The following is an 18,804-nucleotide window of genomic DNA, read 5'->3' as shown; positions in this document are numbered from 1 at the left end:
AGTGTAGTGGCAACTTGTAGGCCATGGGTGTAAAGCACAGCAAGTTACCAGTTCCTTCTGATACCTCCACTTTTCTTCTCTAAAACTGTGATGAAATATGCTGGACCTGTACAGGGTGGCTGATTTTGAGGAAGATGCTGAGAGCTGTAAGCACTCCTCTCCCACAAGGCTTAATAGTGAGCTGGGCCAGGCCCGTAAAGAACCCTGATATTCCTGAAGTACAACTGAGATGCTGTATACAGTCCCTCACACCCTGCTTGGCAGGCCTTTCCATCTAGCCTGAAGGCTATATGCATGCATACTCTCTGATCATACTGTGCTGTACATTTTCTCCGTTGAGCAAGAACGACTTGCATGCTCTCCATTTCCCCCATATAGATCCTGCTGGAAAATCAGGGAAAGCTGGCGTGAAGGGATTTTTTTTTTCTTTTAAACTAAATGCACTCCAAAGAAATCTGTCCCATGCTCCACAGGAAAATTAATTTGTGAGAGGAAAAATGGCAATCCTTTTGACCTTTAGCTGTACATCTGTTGGTAAATACAAATCTAGTACACTCGGCACAAACTATTTCACTATATTAAAAATTAATATTTTACTCTGAGCCCAACTGGACTCTTATACAACACTGGCTCTTGAACCAGAACACCTGACTGAAAGCTAGTGTCATAGGAATAACTAGAACATAAATAGGCCACATTACTCAGAAGCAAACAGAAGAATGAAGCCAGCTACAGGGAAATAATCCAAGTTACAACCCTCATTTCAAGTATTTTACATAACAGAAACTTGCTTACGGTCTTCAACAAAGTATGGATTAGTTTCTGGAGTGTAGTGCTCCTCGAAGTCAACCAAAGCATCTTGTCCATATGGCCGTCGAGACCCTGGAACAGGAATGTTGCACAGCTGGGCATAATCCTCTGAGGGGGGAAAGAAAATAGGATATAAAACTAATCACACTTGTAACACAGGCTGCATTACATTAGTCCCAGTGAGCTGTGGTTCATATTAGCTGGAAATAAACTTATCTTCCTAGAAACACCATAAATCTGCAATTTCCACAAAGCATTCTCTCTTCAAGAAGAATGCCATTAAAATGTTAATGAGCCAAACACAGACTATTAAGTCATAATAGGGATAACACCAGGGATAGATTTGAGTCAATAACGGTACAAGAAGTTATGGGTCAGGTTCTTCTGGCCTGCACGGGAAGCAAGAGCAGAGGGATGCTGTGTATCCCGCTGCCAATGCACCCCTCTCCAGGGCTCGCTATGGCGAACAAAGGCTACCCCAGACCATCGCGGCTGCTGACAGAAGCCACCCCAAAGGAAGCAAACTGGAGCAGGTGGGGCCATATTGCTGGCACCGTCAGCCAACCTGCAGAAATCACAGAATGAAAACCCCTTCTAAAATAGCACACACTGGTCTGCAAACTGCGTCTTCAAACCACAGGCTTAAGGATGAGAGCTGTTCAAAGTCTCCTTGGCCGTGAACCTCAAAGGGCAAGGGGAAATACACAGGAGAAATAGTTACATTCTCATTTTCTGCCTCTCCCCAATAGCTAGACTACACAGGTTAAAGCAGACCAAAGCAACTCTTCATTTTAGGTGTCAGATTCTGTCTCTGAAATGCTGATGCAGAGTTTGATTTTTTTATTTGATTTATTGTGCCACCTCTGTTTCCATTACCATTTACTAAAATACATACAAGACAATTTATTTGAAAATAGAAACGTTAAAATACAGCAATCCAGGTGCTCCTTTACTGTTGCTACAGACTATTTAGCATCTGTTTCTGTGAAGATTGCCTGGTGTTCTGAGAATCAGGCAGAGTAAGGACGGGAAAGAAAACCACCAAAACAGAGAAAGGAAAAAAAGCCCTAAGCAGATACAAAATCCAAGAATTGCAGATGGTTACAGAGCCAGAAACCTCATGCTCTGTAGAACTGTCCCAGACAGCAAATAGTTGGATAAATCCAGACTGCCTCTAGACAGTGCAGAACACAGCCTCACTTGCTGCCCAGCATTGTCATTTTGTTTTCACAGGTAGTATCTCCTCCACCTGGAACAGTTTTATTTTGTCCTGAAAACAACAGCGCTCAAAAAGTCTGTTTGAGTTCTGTGGTCAACAACTTGGCTCTTTGAGAGCGTAAGACTGTACAGCACAGGCAAAGCTTGTCTGTGCACATCGCAGAACTGTCATGGGTGCCAGTCCGAGTCTGCAGAATGAACTCCCCAGAGAACTTACAAGTCATTATAAATCTCACCACCTTCTGCTTCAAGTGCAAGGAGATTTCCATCAGTGTGCATCCTCCAGAATATATTTATATACAGTAATAATAATATTCAAACAACCCTCTCCTCTCCCAGATGAAAAAGTACACTGCCCAAGAGAGACATCCCATGGCACGTGAAACAAAGCCAGCATGAGAAAATAAACGGCTTATAGCAAATGTTACTTACATCCCTTAAATGCACAGCTTCCCTCTGAGATACTATGATAATGAGCATAGTTTTAAGAGATGTCATAGGACCAGACACACCCTGTTCTTCCTTCCCCACATCTAATGCCAAATAACATTCGCATATGGGGACAGCCAGGTTATCATCTCAGACTGACTCCTTCGTTGTTTTGTGTTGAGCTATTCATTATGCCCAAGAGCTCTGATACGTAAACAGAGAAAAGCTGCACAGAAGTGTAAAAGCACATTCTCACAGATGCACATAAATGTTCTTGGCAAAGGAAATCTATGCTCTACCGCAAAACACTAATTCATCTGGCCTGTGTGGAAGAAACCACCACACAAAACCAGTCAGTGAACGGCAAGGGGACGAGACGAGCAGGTCTGAGGGATCACTGCTTCTTCCACATGAATGTGATCTGATGGAAAGGATTAGACAGAACCTGGACATCGGCTTCTCAGATTACTCAGTGCTAATTTTGCACTTCGTGATACTGGTAGTAGAAACAATGTTTTTCTTCTGAAGGAAGCAGTCAAAACACCTGAAAATCCATAGCACTGGACCTCTCACGTACATGAGAGTTGGGTAGTTTGAAGATTGTGCAAGACTATTTTATATTGCACATTTGCCAATGCAAAGTTGTTTATTATCTAAAGAAGAATAAAGAAATGTTGACAATAGAAACTTGTTTCCTGCCACACTGGTCTTCGCCAATCAAGTTGTGGATGTCTGCATTGTTAGGTCTCTTTATAAGTAAATTCGGGGCTACAAAATGATTAAGAGCTGTTTTAGGCCATACTGTAAACTTGGTATCTGTTACAAGGAGTTGTAACTATATCAAGGTCTTCTACAAGGCTATACATATAAATGTAATAATCCATTAACCTCTTGAAGTCGATTATGCTTAATTAACTGTTAATACACTCTAATATTTCAATAATTTATACATTATTTGCATATAGAGCTTTAATACAAAAGCTTACAGAGCATTAATAGTCTTAAGTCACTTTAGAATGTATACACTTATACTCCTTATATATAATTTATATCGTTTTTTGATACATACTGTGATGATTTGGAATTACCTATACTACTCTCTTAATACTGTATGCTCTGTTTAGTTGTCCAAGTAGTGTAGACTTTCTCTCTTGTCTTTTGTAACGTGTTGATTCAGTTACTAGGTGCTCAGGAGATAAACCCAAGGAGAGCAACAGCAACCCACCTAAGAAACCAACAGTAGACATTCAGGACCAATAACAATGGCAAGTTATCTATGCCACCTTGCTGAGCTTGCCTTTTTTTTTTTTTTTCCCAGGGAAGAAAAGGCTGGGCAGAGAGGAGAGTACAAAGACTGAAAGGCATTCGGGGGGGTCGCAGTCTGGAAAGATCACGAGAACCAGCGTTTTGAAATAAGGTAAACTAGAGACTTGGATGCCTGAGTGTCCTGGTTTCGGCAGGGATAGAGTTAATTTCCTTCCTAGTAGCTGGTACAGTGCTGTGTTTTGGATTTAGGATGGGAACAAAATTGATAACGCACCGATGTTTTAGTTGTTGCTAGGTAGTGCTTATACTAGTCAAGGACTTTTCAGTTTCTCGTGCTCTACCAACTGAGAAGGCTGGAGGTGCACAAGAAGCTGGGAGGGGGCACAGCCAGGACAGCTGACCCAAACTGGCCAACGGGATATTCCATACCATGGGACGTCATGCTCAGTATATAAAGCTGGGGGAAGAAGAAGGAAAGGGGGGACGTTTGGAGTGATGGCGTTTGTCTTCCCAAGTAACCGTCACGCGTGATGGAGCCCTGCTTTCCTGGAGATGGCTGAACAGCTGCCTGCCGATGGGAAGTAGTGAATGAATTCCTTGTTTTGCTTTGCTTGCGTGCGCGGCTTTTGTTTTACCTATTAAACTGTCTTTATCTCAACCCACGAGTTTTCTCACTTTTACCCTTCCAATTCTCTCCCCCATCCCACTGCGGGGGGAGTGAGCGAGCGGCTGCGTGGTGCTCAGTTGCCAACTGAGGTTAAACCATGACACTGAGAAAAATGAACCCATCAGAGTCCCTCTCTGGAGGATAGAGCAAGTTACGGCAAGACAGATGTGTACCTACAATTTCTGTTGTTTTAAACTTTTCCCCTTGCTATGCTATGTTCCTACAGTTCAAATTAAAAATAGTGTATTTTGGGTCACTGCGCTCTATGGTGGTCGCAATTTTCCAGGGAAGGGAACTAAGTGCTAGAGTGCCGTAAGATTTGTGGGTAAAAGCATGAGTGGTGCACAGAAAGTTGCAGCAAGTATACAAATGAGAGAGCAGCATGATACTGCCCTAGGGACATGACAGTAGGAGCCTTAGACCAAGGCGGTGGTAAGAGGGCAGAGAGCAAGGGAAAATTTGTAACTACCCCTGAATGACAAAAGCATTTTTATTTGTCACAGAAATTAATGTTCACTTGCAAAATAATCTTTCATGTAAAGAAAAAAAAAACCAAAACCCAAAAAACCTCATTTTCTGTACTTCACAATCAATGATAAAACCTTTTTCTACATGGATTTATTTTCTCTGCTTGCTCACCTCCTGGCTGTGATCAGGGACAATACAACTGTGGTTCAAGAGGAAAGAGACTTGTGTTTTTAATATAATTTAGTCTACATTGCTCCATGTGTTTCTAAGTTTTTCTCATAATTTGCAAATGAAGCATTGAGACAGCTTGTTGTATAACTTAGGATAGCTATTACAAAAGGAAGCTGATGTATGCTTCCAAAAATGTAAAAGACATTTTTTAAGTCAGATGCGTGCATATGAAATAAGCGTGTTAGACGCACATGCGTACTGGCACAGATGTTAGCCATAACTGGTGATGAAAGCTAGGCTGACAGAGACAACGCAACATAAATTGGATGGACTGACCGGCTTTTAGGTGCTTGTTAGCACAAGTGCAGCTGTGCAAATGTGCATCTAATTTGCATATACAGTTGTTGTAACTGTGCAAGCCTGTGTGGGCCTTATTCGTATTCTCTAGTCAGAAAAAAATACTCCATATTTCATGTATTTAAAGCAAAATATTACATAAAAAAGCTTTTCCTGACATAACCATGGAACGACTGCACCACAGCCAATCCTACCTCCTGCCCATAAAGCAAGCGTTATTTCTGTTCCAGCTCTTCAGAATTGTCACCATCACACACACAAAAAAGAAGCCAAAGCTATCAACACCAAGGCAGTTCCTTCAAATTATTTAAGAATGCAACAGTTTCACTATGGAAGAAATCACTGGAGAGAAGGACAAAGCCAAGAAAGCATTTATTACATGTAATATATGCCCCTTCCCAACCAGAGGTTCTGGACATCAGTCTGAATTGGTTAAACTTACACTCTCTGAGGAGACTGCATCATCTGTGAACCAAAGCTGAAGATATTTCTGCTCTACATTTAGGTCATTTGACATCCTCCATGAACAGATGCTGAGGTTCGTGGTAGACAGCATTCATATATATTCTACAACTCTTGGTGCTAAAGAGAAAGGGAGGGGTACCAGTCTTAAAGGATTTTTTTTTTTCATGAAAGATATTCATATCCTCACATGAAGATACTCTAAATTAAATCACTGAGGAAAAGCTCACAGTGGATATAAAACTCTTGTTAAAATTGAAGTAATTACCAACCTGACTATTTCAAATCCTCTTGGTTTTGTTCCTCAACTAAGGCTGCTCAAATTTCCTAAAACAATCTTCTCTCTCCTACTGCTCGAGGTAGATTATTAAAAGTTGTAGTAAGACTCAGGTTGTTTCTGCCACGACCTTGCAAATGGCTTTCTGATTCCTTGCTGACTCCCATGTACACTTGGAAAGTGAGGTTCCATGAGGAAAACCCTTCCAAGGCATTGCATTCCCTGCATGTCTTTCCTAAAGTTCAGAAAAAGCACTGAAAATCTTCATCAAGAGAAATGAAAGCAGCCAAAAATCTGCACAACTGAGCATAAGACTTTGAATATTCAAGGCCCAATCACTGTAATGTTTTGAGCCCAAAAGATAATCCATTTGTCCAGAGTCCTTACCAGAAAGGAAGGAGACACAATGCCATCCTAAAGAAAGATGAACAATGGTCTCCAGAAATTAATCCAGTGCCTCCCTACTGATCTTTACCATCTCAAAAGAGGACAGATGGAAACTCATCTTTTACACACATCAGTTTTCCCTGCACTTCCATATCTTCATGAGTGACATAAGCCAGAACTCAAAGGGAACACCATGTTCTCATAACGTGACAGCTCAGCCCACAGCTAACTCATAATGTTTACAAAGGATACGCTGAGTTCCTTGCAACAAAAATGCAATCCAAACAATCTGTCCTGCCAGAAGGCTTAGAATTCAACAACTACATGTAGGCATCTCCAAGGGTCTGCACCTGAATTAGTCATCCAGTGTCCCTTTTTAGTCCATGGAAAGACATAACCACTTCTAGGACACCATCCCATCCTAAAGTAGACGTCTAGAACATGTCAGAGGAATCTAACACTCAAGGTGCCTATTTCTCTTTCCTGATGGAAAGGGAAACTGGTAGGACCAGCACAGATGTGGGTTTCTGTGTAAAAAAACATGTGAAATTGGCCAAGAGAAATCCTACATGATACAACACCCCAGATGATTCACGTTACCCACTACCCTCAGTGTTCTCCTAGTTTGGGCTTTGCAAATGCTAAGGTGGAGATAAAGAGAAACTTCAAGTACAACATGAGTCTTCAGCAGTTCTTTATGTGACTCCTAGTCCCACAGAACATCTGTAACATCTACGGACTGGAATTCTACCATTGTCCTTTCTGCAGATCTTCTGAACTTAAAGTGGTTCCATAAAAACCCACAAACTACCAGAGTTTAAGACTTACAGTAAAAGAGTACAAGGTATGTATAAGGTTACACAAATAAGCAGGCTGATAAACTGAATGCTGATGTCTTTTACAGTTGCCTAAGAATGTGTTCATGACATTATCTTAGTAGTCAGACTACCAACAAGTTCTTAGCTGTAGATGTAGTAATGTACATCCCCCCTCCCCCAATAAATAGTTATTAAAACATCTGTTAAAACCGCAGAGTCTCAGTCCTACCATACCCCCTTTTTCCAAATAAAAACTTCTCCAGGCAGCCACCTACAGAAGGAGAAGGAGAAAGCACCTTCCTTAACAGACTGGCATATCTTTAGTTCAAGGGCACCTAATTCCACCTTCCTAGCATCCTAAGGTGTTACTGAAACAAAGGTGGTACTGCACTGCAATAACAAACTCCAGGACAGGTTTCTGAAGATCATTTTACAAACACAAAAATAGGCAGTCTCCCTAAATTAAACACTGACCCCAGCACACTACCTTACTCAACATTTTCTAGCTGTTACTTCTATCTCCTCCCTTCAAATTTCCTGTACCCTGTAACAATACACCTTGTGTAAAATCCACTCCAGTCCCATAAGGGTCTCGCAGGAGCTTCTGGAGGCTCAGCAGGTTTATAATTCAGGTGTTACACGTTCAGGTTGACATGAGATGTGTATGGCCTTATTTTAGACTCCAGATTTTTTCAGTCTTGGCCAGTTGCTCTGTTTTCTGGCATGGATGCTTTGAGCCAGGTGCTAAACCCATTGGTGCCTGTCCTGCTGCCAGTTACTAGAGCGTGGACTCCGGATGGAAACAGTTGGGTCTTAGGGCACTAACAGTAAATTGACCAAGGAAGCAGAACTTCTGAAGGCACGTTGTCTGACAGGGTTTTTTTTTGGGGGTGGGTGCAATGAAGAAAGGATGTTTTGCTTTTGTTATCTAAAACAAAAGTATCCAGTTTTCCTCAATTGGTCAATTATTGCAGATTGCAAATGACAAACCTCAAATAACACAGAGGTTTCTTAAGGATAATTACTAAAAGTTCTTTGGGCAAGTACAGCCTAACACCACAACGAGCCCAGAGAGAATACATTTCCGGAGTTAACATTTTGGTATTGGATGCAATCTGTGAAAGCCTTTATCTGTACTATGATGATATCATAAGATCATAACATTAGAACCAATGTAATTGAAAGCAATCTGTCTTTGCTTCCTTTGTTTAATGACAAGGAGGCATGCCCCACAAAATTGTTTGTACAAGTAAGATGTACTCAATCACATCACTACAGTTCATGTTTGCGCTATTTTGATCGGGATTTTGAACTAAGTGTTTTAAGTTTGTTCCTTGATGTTGTCATCAAAATACTTATCAGTCTTACTGTTGTTAAGATGTCACTGTTCAGTTGCAATACTTCAACAGGTGCTACTTATTTTTGTCTCAGGGTCTGATGTTTAGTGTCATTTTCAGTGGGGTTTGTTTGATCAAGCACCCCTTAGTAGTTTTTAGAAATCCTAGCAACTACTTAAATTCTGGTTTCATGCTGATGAAGGGCTCAATTTCTTTTTCATTTATATGGATCAATTCTTATAACAGTTCTCTATCTTCCTGCTGGTTTTATGCTGGATGCTACTTAAACAGGACATTTAAATCTTGTCATGAAAAACGGAAGTGCTTTCAAGAAAAGCTGGGACACAAAAGTTAGAGGTTATTTTTATTAAAGCGTGAATTTGTTCTAGAAGGGACTTGCAAATGTATCACTTATGGTGGTCTGTATTTCCTTCTTTCTAAGTGCAGCATCTAGATTCTCAAATTCAAGAGGAGTATAAACAAGGTAAAAGAAAACCACAGATAAGTGAATGATCCGTTCTATGATCCAACCCATTTCATGGTGAAAGTCTTCTGGTGATAATGCTTTTCACATCCCCAGATCTTCTATAACATGTGTTACAAATCTTCAGAATGCCCCTAACTTGGGAAATAAGCAAACACCTTCAGTAGTAAATCTGGCCAACACAATACACAAGTATTTAAAACCGGAGAAATTCCAGGTTCCCCAGCCAGGACTTGAACCTGTGACCTGCTGGCCCAGAGGTGTGAAAGCACTCTCTCGAGCCAATGATATCACTTTAAATACTACAAACTGAAGACATGTCAAATGAATCATTTATTCAGTTCAGTCAGCTTTAAATTTTTCTCTGTAAATGTTCCTGAAAACAGAGAAAGGCTTCCAGGTTTCTGTGTGTGCGCGTGCACATGTGTGCGAGGACACGTGAGCATATACCAGCTCCACTAAGAAACGTAAGCTTGTATGTTTGTTCTGACATAATAAAGATTCAATATGCTTTCATTTTTTTAACCATCTATGTTCCAATCTATAATGATGTATTTGGGATCAAAGTATGCCTCGTAGCTTCAGTTAAAGTTTGCAAGGCATGTTAAACTTCACATAAAAATTATCTTATGTCTGGAGGAAGAAAGATTTTATGATCCAACATAATGCTCTTCAGCTTTGACTGAGGGTCATCCAAGTGACATTTAACATCGTGTTATCCATCAGGAACATTTATGTCATTTTTTTAATTAATTTCTCAGGTTTCTTCATAGAGCTAGTTGGGATCTGCACGCCACTGTTGTCGCAGGATTGCTGCTCCAGAATCCTGTGGTCCTAATGATCAAAATCCATCTAATTTCAAGCCTGAATATGTTCAGACTGAACCTGTTCCAGTTTTTTTCCTCACATCAGCACTGTTATTTAACTTAAAAGCTTGTGGGAATCCTCCATGATAGGATATGTAGCGGAGAGTCTTACCATTTGTAGCCTTCGCTCTGCATCTAGGTTTGGCTTTTTTATCTTCCCTTGTAAGACAGGTTCTCCATTCCCTGACCATCTTGGTAATCCTTCTCTGTTCCTTTTCAGATTTATCCTGCTTTAAATGTAACTAGCTAGAAATCCTCAGAAGCAAGTCTTGTACCTACCTGAACTCTCTCTACTGGGAACAGCTTTCCTTCCTTCTCTCAGGATTGCGTGCTTGCATTACACAGATGGGTCACTGTCACCATGTGATGAACTTTATACAAAGAAAAATTTTATTCTGCTCTATCTTTCCACCTGAGGAGCTCCAGGTCATAGCAACAATTCTTGCTATTAGCTATTGCCCTGTTTTGTTTTGTTTTTTTTACTATTACATTTCATTCCATTGCAATTGTTATTCTAGCAGGTGTAGTAATTTGATGCCTGGGAATGTCCTCCTGTAAGATTTGTTCTGACAAAGACGTTTCAGAGATTTCCATATCTTATAAATCAAGCTGCTGTCATGCCCTGTTTTTCTTCTTCAGTCTCTTTCTGGGGCAAGCATCAGCCAGCACTTACTCCAGCCAACATCATCAAAATCAGGCGCTTTTTTCAGTTGCTGCACTTCCAAAGCAAACTCAAACAAGTAAAGATCTATAAGAACAGGTTCAGGGACCTTGCAAGTAAATTATAAAAACATAAAACCCAAGCAGACACAAACAACCACACTAATGCTTCACTGAGCTTCTCTATGTAGTTTTAACTCCAGGGTTCTTGCTACAAGTAAAACATGTACTGCTTTAGCCACAACATTATGGTTAGAGTAACACAAGCCCAAGTAAAAATCCAGGTATGATCAGAATAAAATGCTTTACTAGTGTAGCATGGTATTCCTACATGGAAAACCATACTACTGAAAGACACATTTGTAGTAAGAAGGCTACATCCAAACTAGGCCTTGGGATAGTTTATATCGGGGAAGAAGTTAGTATGGTACCAGACTGTGTATACCAGGGCTGACATGTCCTAGGCACAGCATGACACACACCTGTGCTGCTTCCACTGGTCTCTTCGCCAGTCCCTAGAAGTAAGTCTGTGTGCCAACGACAACATTTCTCTCTATATCCATTTAGCTTTTGTAGTCACCACAAGAAGAAGCTTCTACCTGAAATATCTTGGAACAACGTCTAATTTCTAAACACGTAAACAAAATACAGTCTTTTAAAAGTATGACTGTCAGTCAGCTTTCTTTAACATTAAGTTATACTCCCTGGAAAATCTTCAGTCCTTATTGGTACTCCATTTCTCTTACCTATCCTTATCTATCTTAAATTGCTCACCTATACATTTCATAATATCTGAGCATATAGCCATACTATAACTAATATAACATGCAACAACTCATGCTTTGATAGGTTTAGTGATTCTAAACCACAACTTACCAGATCCTTATCAAGCAAACACATCTAATTGCAGCCAGCCTGGCAGAATATCACACTGAAAAACGCATCTGAATGTATAACAACAGCAACAAAAATCCAAAAGTTATGTAGCCCATTGAGTACCATGCGTGTGTGTGCACATGAACTGCATCTGTATTTTCATAGATGGTTTTTAATTTGTCAGTCATGTTAAGGAACAATGCTACCCTTAAAATGCCCTCCTGTTTCCACCAAGGTTCTAAATTGCCAGTCACTGATAGTTCCACCTGAAGGAAACAGGTCCTGTAAGTGCAAAAAAATAAAAGCAGCTACATTTTCAAAATCTAGACTGTAATGATTTCCCCTTAATTAAAGAGAAAAATTTCCATTAGTTCTTGAAGGGTTAGGTTTTTTTGTTCTTTCTTATGTTAGTAGCCCTAGTAGAAATACAAGGGATTAAACTGATTAAGTATTTCAGATTTCATTCCAAGAACTGACATGTACGTTTCCTTACCTGACTCTTTCATAGGACACAGTGCGCACTGCATGCCCCAGGCTTCACCATATAGGCAACAGCACTCAGTATACGTCGTCTGCTTTCCAACCAGAGGTCGGCTACAAACAAAATCATCACTTAGATGCTGCCAGCAAAGATCCTGGTAGACCTCAGTTTCTTCAGTTTGTTCTGATGGAGAAGACCGTATTAGATCATCATTGCAGCACAGTTTTTTAAATAAAGATACTTGCATAATGCAGAATTTTCTAAACTTAGATTGGAAAAATAACCTAGCTTTACAGACTTCACTGAATACAAATTTCAGCTTAGAAGTCATGACCATTTTTAAGTGCCTGAGGTGGCTCATCCCTTGAGCGTTCAGCTTCGCAAAAATCTTAAAAGGTTCTGATTTGGTGCCATTAGGCCAATTTAAAAGCACATTGGGTTGGACACCCAAGAAATAAAACTTCCTAAATCAGTAGTCATTGCTGAACGCTTAACACTGACTCAGCTCTGCTCTCATGGAAGTTAACAGAGCTTGACAAAAACCAGTGTTAGGACAGGGGTGAATATTTGGGGAACTCCATCCACGGAATGAATCTTTAACAGTTGTTACTTTGCTTTTCTCATATTGCCATCAATGGCGTCTGAAAGAACTTTTACAGCTAGGACAGAGCTGAACAAAAATTTTACATGGGCTCAACGGGAGACTGGACAAATACTTGGAAGAGAATCCCATTAACTACACAGACAAACTACATCAGGCTCAGGAAATCCCCTGAGCTGAAAATAGCTGGAGGCTGCGAGTGTGCTGGGGAGGGTGAGAAGTACTGTTTATCTGCTCTTCTAGTCCCTAATCATCCACTTACAGCTATCGTTAGAGACAGAATACTGCTGTGAACTACTGTCACATTCTTATGAACATTAACAAAAACATGTATTTTTGTCAAAGCTGGAATATTTCAGAGGCGTACTAGTTCTGACAAAGATCTCAGGAGGAACGATTCCTAGTCCTAGCAATCTCTGATCACTGCCGATCAGAGGGAGAGGAACTGTAAACTTAATCTTCCACCTGGAATGTAAAAACCTCAGCACGATTGTTTTGTAAAGACATTGGCAAGGTTTTGATTTTGTTCCAACATAGAGTGAAAAATGAGTGTTGTCAAACCGAGGTTCTGTTTTGTCTGTGCATGTCTATTAACTGCATTTTTACATGATGCTCTGGTGCATGGGTGAGTATAGAATTGAAACCTAGCTCAAGAGTAAAACGGTGAGTTCTGAAAGAGCAAAGGTGATCAGAATTTATATACCTATTCTACTAAGAACTTGCTGGAACACGCGGTGAAGAGCAGCAGTGGGTCTCCGCAACCAACTCCAAATTCTGCTGGCAGCAAAAGAACCAGCCTGCCCCCTCCTCCTCTGCATTAGGGAGGACATTGCCAGTAGTGTTACAAGGCTTGAGCACTTTGTGCTGGGTGAGAAGATCATTGCTGTATCAGCCCCAATGTCGCACGATGGAAGACCCTTTGGGCCCTTGCATTCTCTTCACGTCCTAGATGAACCCAAAGGACAATCCTGCTCTTGGTTTGCTTAACTGAAGATTGAACAATAGAAGTGCTGTGGTTCTTTCACAGTTTCAGGCAAGAGGATGACCACGTTACTCCTCAAAAGTATCAGTCTTATAATTTGGAGTGACTAAAGCAAGCACTCAGTCTGTATTCCCATTTCCTTTCACAGAAGCATCTTAGGAAAATTCATTGCAAGTTGCAGGGACCAGAGGTCTGGATTTATGGCTATACAGTGCCAATATTAATCAAATCCATTGTAACATTTCTTTCAAAGATGTGTGTGGCATAGACAAAGCTGTGCAGACTGCATAATGCCCCGGATTTCTGAGGCGTTTCTAACAATCTCATAATATCTAACATTTTTTCTGAATTCAGTGTCTACTGAAATTAAACGAACATGCAAAAACGTTACTTTAACAGTGGGGCTGCAGCCCACAGCTTGAAAATGTGAGCTCGATGTACCCTCAATATTAATCAATTGAAAGCACAGATACAATTTCAGCTATTTCCTCCTATATCCTGTTATTCCTGGTTTTATTCCTTGCTTTGTTAGAAGCAGTCACTCACTCTGAACTGAATCTCCAGAGTTAGCCCACAGCCAAACCCCAGCCTTAGTGAGACAGCAGGCAAGCTGTGCCTCGTTACCTATGAGGCTGGACGAGGCAGACAAAGAGCTGGTGAATCAGGGGACTGAAGACTCCCCAGCCCAAGCCTAATCTCATTAATAATTCCAGCAATCTCCTGTCTGCATTGGCAAAGTGGAGCCCTGTGGAGTCCTACATCACGATGCCTTCTGGATCAACAGGTGACGGTCCAAGCATTGCCTTCCAAAATCCTCCAACAGAGCAGGCTCATCCAAGCATGACCCAGTCTAAGCTTACTGGGGTCTATAGCCATGTCAGCACCACCTCGTAGAGGTGTATTCACTTCAGTAATATGTATAATGGATCATACCACTTGAATCTGCTGGTCTGATGCATCGCTTTTCTGTTGCGTCCAGAACCATTGGGTGTGTACAGAAACAGTTGTAAGATCCTTCTGTGTTAATGCACTGGCCATCAATACAGCTGTTTGGGTCCTGACATTCATCCGTGTCTTTAAAATGGAAGGAAATGTATCAAGGAGAGCCAGCACAAAGTAGTCGCATTGTGTTAATCCATGTTTATATTTTCCTATATTAGGAGCAGATTTCCCTGCATGGCTTCTGTTAATTACCACAAATACCAATTGCTGGCAGCAAAATCCTGCCTGTGCCCGTGGAGAAGGACAGACAGATCAGCAGGATGCTGACCTCTCAACCTCAAGTACTAGGGAGCATCTGGATGAGGAGGCTTGTTGGGGGGGTTGGAGTGCCAGGCATACCCTGCATCCAGCACAGCTGCAGCCGCTTCCCACGTTCCTATCCCTTTAGGACAGTACCAGCAGGCATTAGAGGTGGGCATACTCTGAGACTCTTCATGAGCTGGTCAGGAGAAGGGATCACCTTATCTAGCCACAGTAGTTCTATTCCTTAGTTTGTCTTGGAGAGGAAGAGCAGAAATTTAGCTCAAGGGGAAGAGCAGGCCATTTTACTTCAAATAAATTACATAAAATCAGCAAAAACCCCACCCTTTGTAAAGAACAACCAGAGAATCCCACGGTGAAAGGCCCTCTTATTGCGGTTGCAAAAATTACTTCCTTCCATTATGCTATTCTGCACATTACACATGGTTTTCTGCTTACAGAGCAAAAGCCAGGGTCACAGTTACGAGTAATTTTCAGTTGAATACCAGAACCAAAGGAGTACAAGGTTGTGCAGACTAAAACGGGCTTATCAATGACCTGAACTGTAATTTCACATTGCATATTAACTCCTTGTGGAAAATACCTGTCCTTGAAAAAAAACCATCTGCGTTAATTTGATTAATTATAGTAAAACCAGCACACTTACCAAATGAAAGGTGAGCTTCAACATACGGGCTTTCACTGCTCACCCCATGTACAAAGCACAGAAGGCTAAACTGTACCTTGGCAGAGTGAAGCAGCAGTGTGCATATAAGGAGGGAGCCACCTCCGATCACTTTATGCTGCCTGCATAAATGGTGGTACCAGCTCTAGAATATGCACTCGAAGGAGCATAAGGGGCTGTTTTGGAGATGCAAACTCCTGGGAGCAATTTGCTGAGAAAGGAAGCAAATAAAGCAAACCCTGCTCTACGTGCCATCGCCATGTCAGCCAGAATTGCTGCCCAGCCAAGCAGAAGGGAAGGGAAATGACCCAGTGCCTCTTAAAAAAGCTGCTACAGGAGTTTGGAGGCCCAGTGTTCCTCCCCTTGCTGGGAATACCGCAGTTCTGATGGGAGTCTGCTTGTTTTGCCCATCTGCATACCATTATAGTGACAAGACCACTTTAAATAAACTTACCAAAGCACTGGAGCTTAACAGGGTCATAGTATGTGCCTTGTTTGCAGTAGCACTCGTAACCTGGCTGCGTATTCAAACAGAAGCCATTTTTACAGATTTCTTGTCCAAAGAGTTGGCATTCATCAGCATCTGGGGAGAAAACATTAAAGGCTGTGTTACCGTAATTATTATGAGGCCACGCAGAGGAGCAAGACAGAATAAAGCCTATACACTTCTCTGTTCAAGCAAACTTCACTTTAAACAGAGGGCCCCAGGAGCACAGATACTCAGAGGAAAAAAAACAACTGGCATGGAAGAGGCTACGATGTGCTCGTAGCCAGAATGGGAAAGGGAAAACTGGTAGACCATGACCTTCCCTTTCCCTTGTCAGAGGAAGTCCTGTGGGCACACAGAGACCGGAAGAATCTGCAGCTCCCTTTTCTTTCGTTTGGTACCACATTGCTCTTAGCTCCAAGCAAAACAGATGAAGAATATGGCCTGTATTTTCCAATATAATTTGCTTTACCCAAGGGATTCCCACCATGGATCTAATTTAATCACACCAGCTAATTACAAAACTAACTAAGCAGTTATGCTTATGGATGGACTTTGTGACTGCTTTTCTCTCTCCACACAGTTTGGTGACTCTGCTGTACATGGTAGGGAATCTTTGTATCTCCACTGCTTGTGACTTCGTTTTTCAAAGCTATATGGCACAACTTCTGTGGAGACTTCCCACCTCGTAGGAACAATTGTGTCTGTTGCTAAATATAAGGCTGCAACTACTATAGACCTAGTGACAAGTTAACAAAGAGAATCTACCACACTTTCAAATGAGGCTAAATGTAAGGGAGGTTTCATGGAAAATATATGCCAGCTCATATATAGCTTTTCACTATTGTACACATTTTTTCCCAGTCTTGTATTTATGTATTTGTTACTGTTGGAATTCCATTCACTTCCTTTTTTCCAACCTACTTTTCATTTGCTAGACCTACCTAGAATAGTCTGTTAAATCTAGGCTGTTATTAAAAATGGCAATAAAAAGCACAATGTAAAGTAGGTGATTCTCCTCTCAATACTAGTTGTCTTAATCCACTGTCTTCTATAGATTTACTCCCCATTTACTCTGGGGCAACATAGATTTTAGCCCAAAGCTGTCATTTCCAGGTGTACAGCAGTTTTAAAGGTGAATTATTCAAATGGTTACTTTTTCCAGAAGAACTGAAAGTGCTACAAAGCTACTTATTTTTACAGCCACTCTTCCAGCCACTAAGTGGCTAATTTCAAACATTAAATATTTTGACTGTTTAGCAACAAGAACAATGCAAAGATTAATAAGAAATGTCATGTACACGTCTGCCTTTTCCCTGTGGAACATGGATTTGTGTCTGGGGAAAAATGGGAAAGCCTGGGAGTAGAGTCAAGGAAGCCTAGCTGAGTATATTCACTTCTGACAGATAATTCCAATTAAGAAAACAGGAGTTGCTCCTACAAGCAGAAGCTTGTGGACAAAAGCAACAGGAACATATGAGTTAGTGTGACAGAGAAAGATCACATTACTAAAAGTACTTGTCCATTTATTATTTGTCCTTTGTGCCATTCCTACAGTTACTACAAAATAAACATTGAAAACAGAAAAAGTCTTATTATGGCAAGGATTTGTGGAAGATATTTCCACATGAACTATTCCCACCCTTCAATATTTACGGCAGCTAGAGATATTATCAACCCTGAGGTAGCAAAACAAAAACAATGCAGATTTTCTCTGAGACACATTTGGACACACTGTACACACAGCATGTCCCAAATCTACATTGCAAAGATATACAGAAATCTTAGATCTGCAAAGATAAACAACGCACTTAATCCCTGAATAAAAATACTCTCAGAGAGTATTTAGGTCCTTTAAGATGAGCTCTGTGTCAGTGTTCTGACTTGTCTAGATGTAAATTGTCAGTCTGTCCAACACCGGTCCCTGCTGCCATCAGTCTCGGGTCGGGATTCATCCTGTGGCACTTTGTTCTCTCCTCCAAGTTGGTGGACAAAGCGACACCTCCAGAGAGTGGAGGTCTTACGTGAGTTACCCCATTTAAATGCCCACATGAGTTTGAATGAATCTGGGTATTAGTGCCTTATAATCTTTAGTATCTTTTCCATGTCCCATGCACTTCCAGGTGCAAAGAAACACCTGCTGAGGATAACACAAAAAGATACTAGTAGGACAGAGAACTGAACTCAACCATGGTCTACTCACTAACTTGATAGGAAAACTGACCTAGTAGTGTCCTAGTCAGTGAGGAAGGACAGTTTGCAAAAGTACATGTGACAATCTTTTAAGTCCCACCAGTTTTTGTCATCTCTCAGAATTAGGTCTCACAGATTAGTGATTTAGCTAGAAGCAACTGTGACAAATGCTTATCTACCAACCATGTGATACTAAGCCTCTATTAAGGTCTTTTAAAAATACTAAATTTTACTGCATTTTTATGTGATACGAACACACAGTACTTTCTACATTTAGTTCCTGATTTGTAAAACAGCAATTCCAATAGGAACAAATATATAAAATGTGTGTGCTTTTCTAAAGACCCTGTAGCTGCTACGTAACCCAAAGATAATACGTTGACTTCATTTTAGCTAACACAAATACAGTGTGTTTATGCAAAGTAAAATTATTTTCACAATTTGTTAATATTGATGGCTACTTCTGAAACTTGAAAAGGAATTTGTTGATCTCACTCTTCCTTCTTAGTGATGCAAACTCCCTCCCACCCACCCACAAAAACCCCTTCTGTCACTTGCATTTCGCTACAATATGTTGTCC

The 18,804-nt window shown here is 40.9% G+C and overlaps 1 protein-coding gene across 1 annotated transcript in view; it reads right to left on the bottom strand.

Annotated features, from left to right (window-relative positions):
• LTBP1 (latent transforming growth factor beta binding protein 1) overlaps nucleotides 1-18,804 on the bottom strand; it is a 136,670-nt gene that overhangs the window by 5,239 nt on the left and 112,627 nt on the right. The window contains exons 24-27 of the mRNA XM_009331050.1: nucleotides 15,999-16,127; nucleotides 14,551-14,691; nucleotides 12,047-12,217; nucleotides 796-918 (exon numbers count right to left, since the gene is read on the bottom strand). Of these exons, the coding sequence (XP_009329325.1) occupies nucleotides 796-918; nucleotides 12,047-12,217; nucleotides 14,551-14,691; nucleotides 15,999-16,127 (564 nt within the window). The remainder of the gene's footprint in view (nucleotides 1-795; nucleotides 919-12,046; nucleotides 12,218-14,550; nucleotides 14,692-15,998; nucleotides 16,128-18,804) is intronic.

The sequence above is a fragment of the Pygoscelis adeliae genome, unplaced genomic scaffold (assembly GCF_000699105.1).
Source record: "Pygoscelis adeliae isolate BGI_AS28 unplaced genomic scaffold, ASM69910v1 Scaffold218, whole genome shotgun sequence".
NCBI classification, from domain to species: Eukaryota; Metazoa; Chordata; class Aves; order Sphenisciformes; family Spheniscidae; genus Pygoscelis; species Pygoscelis adeliae.
This window is presented reverse-complemented; position numbering and strand designations above follow the sequence as displayed.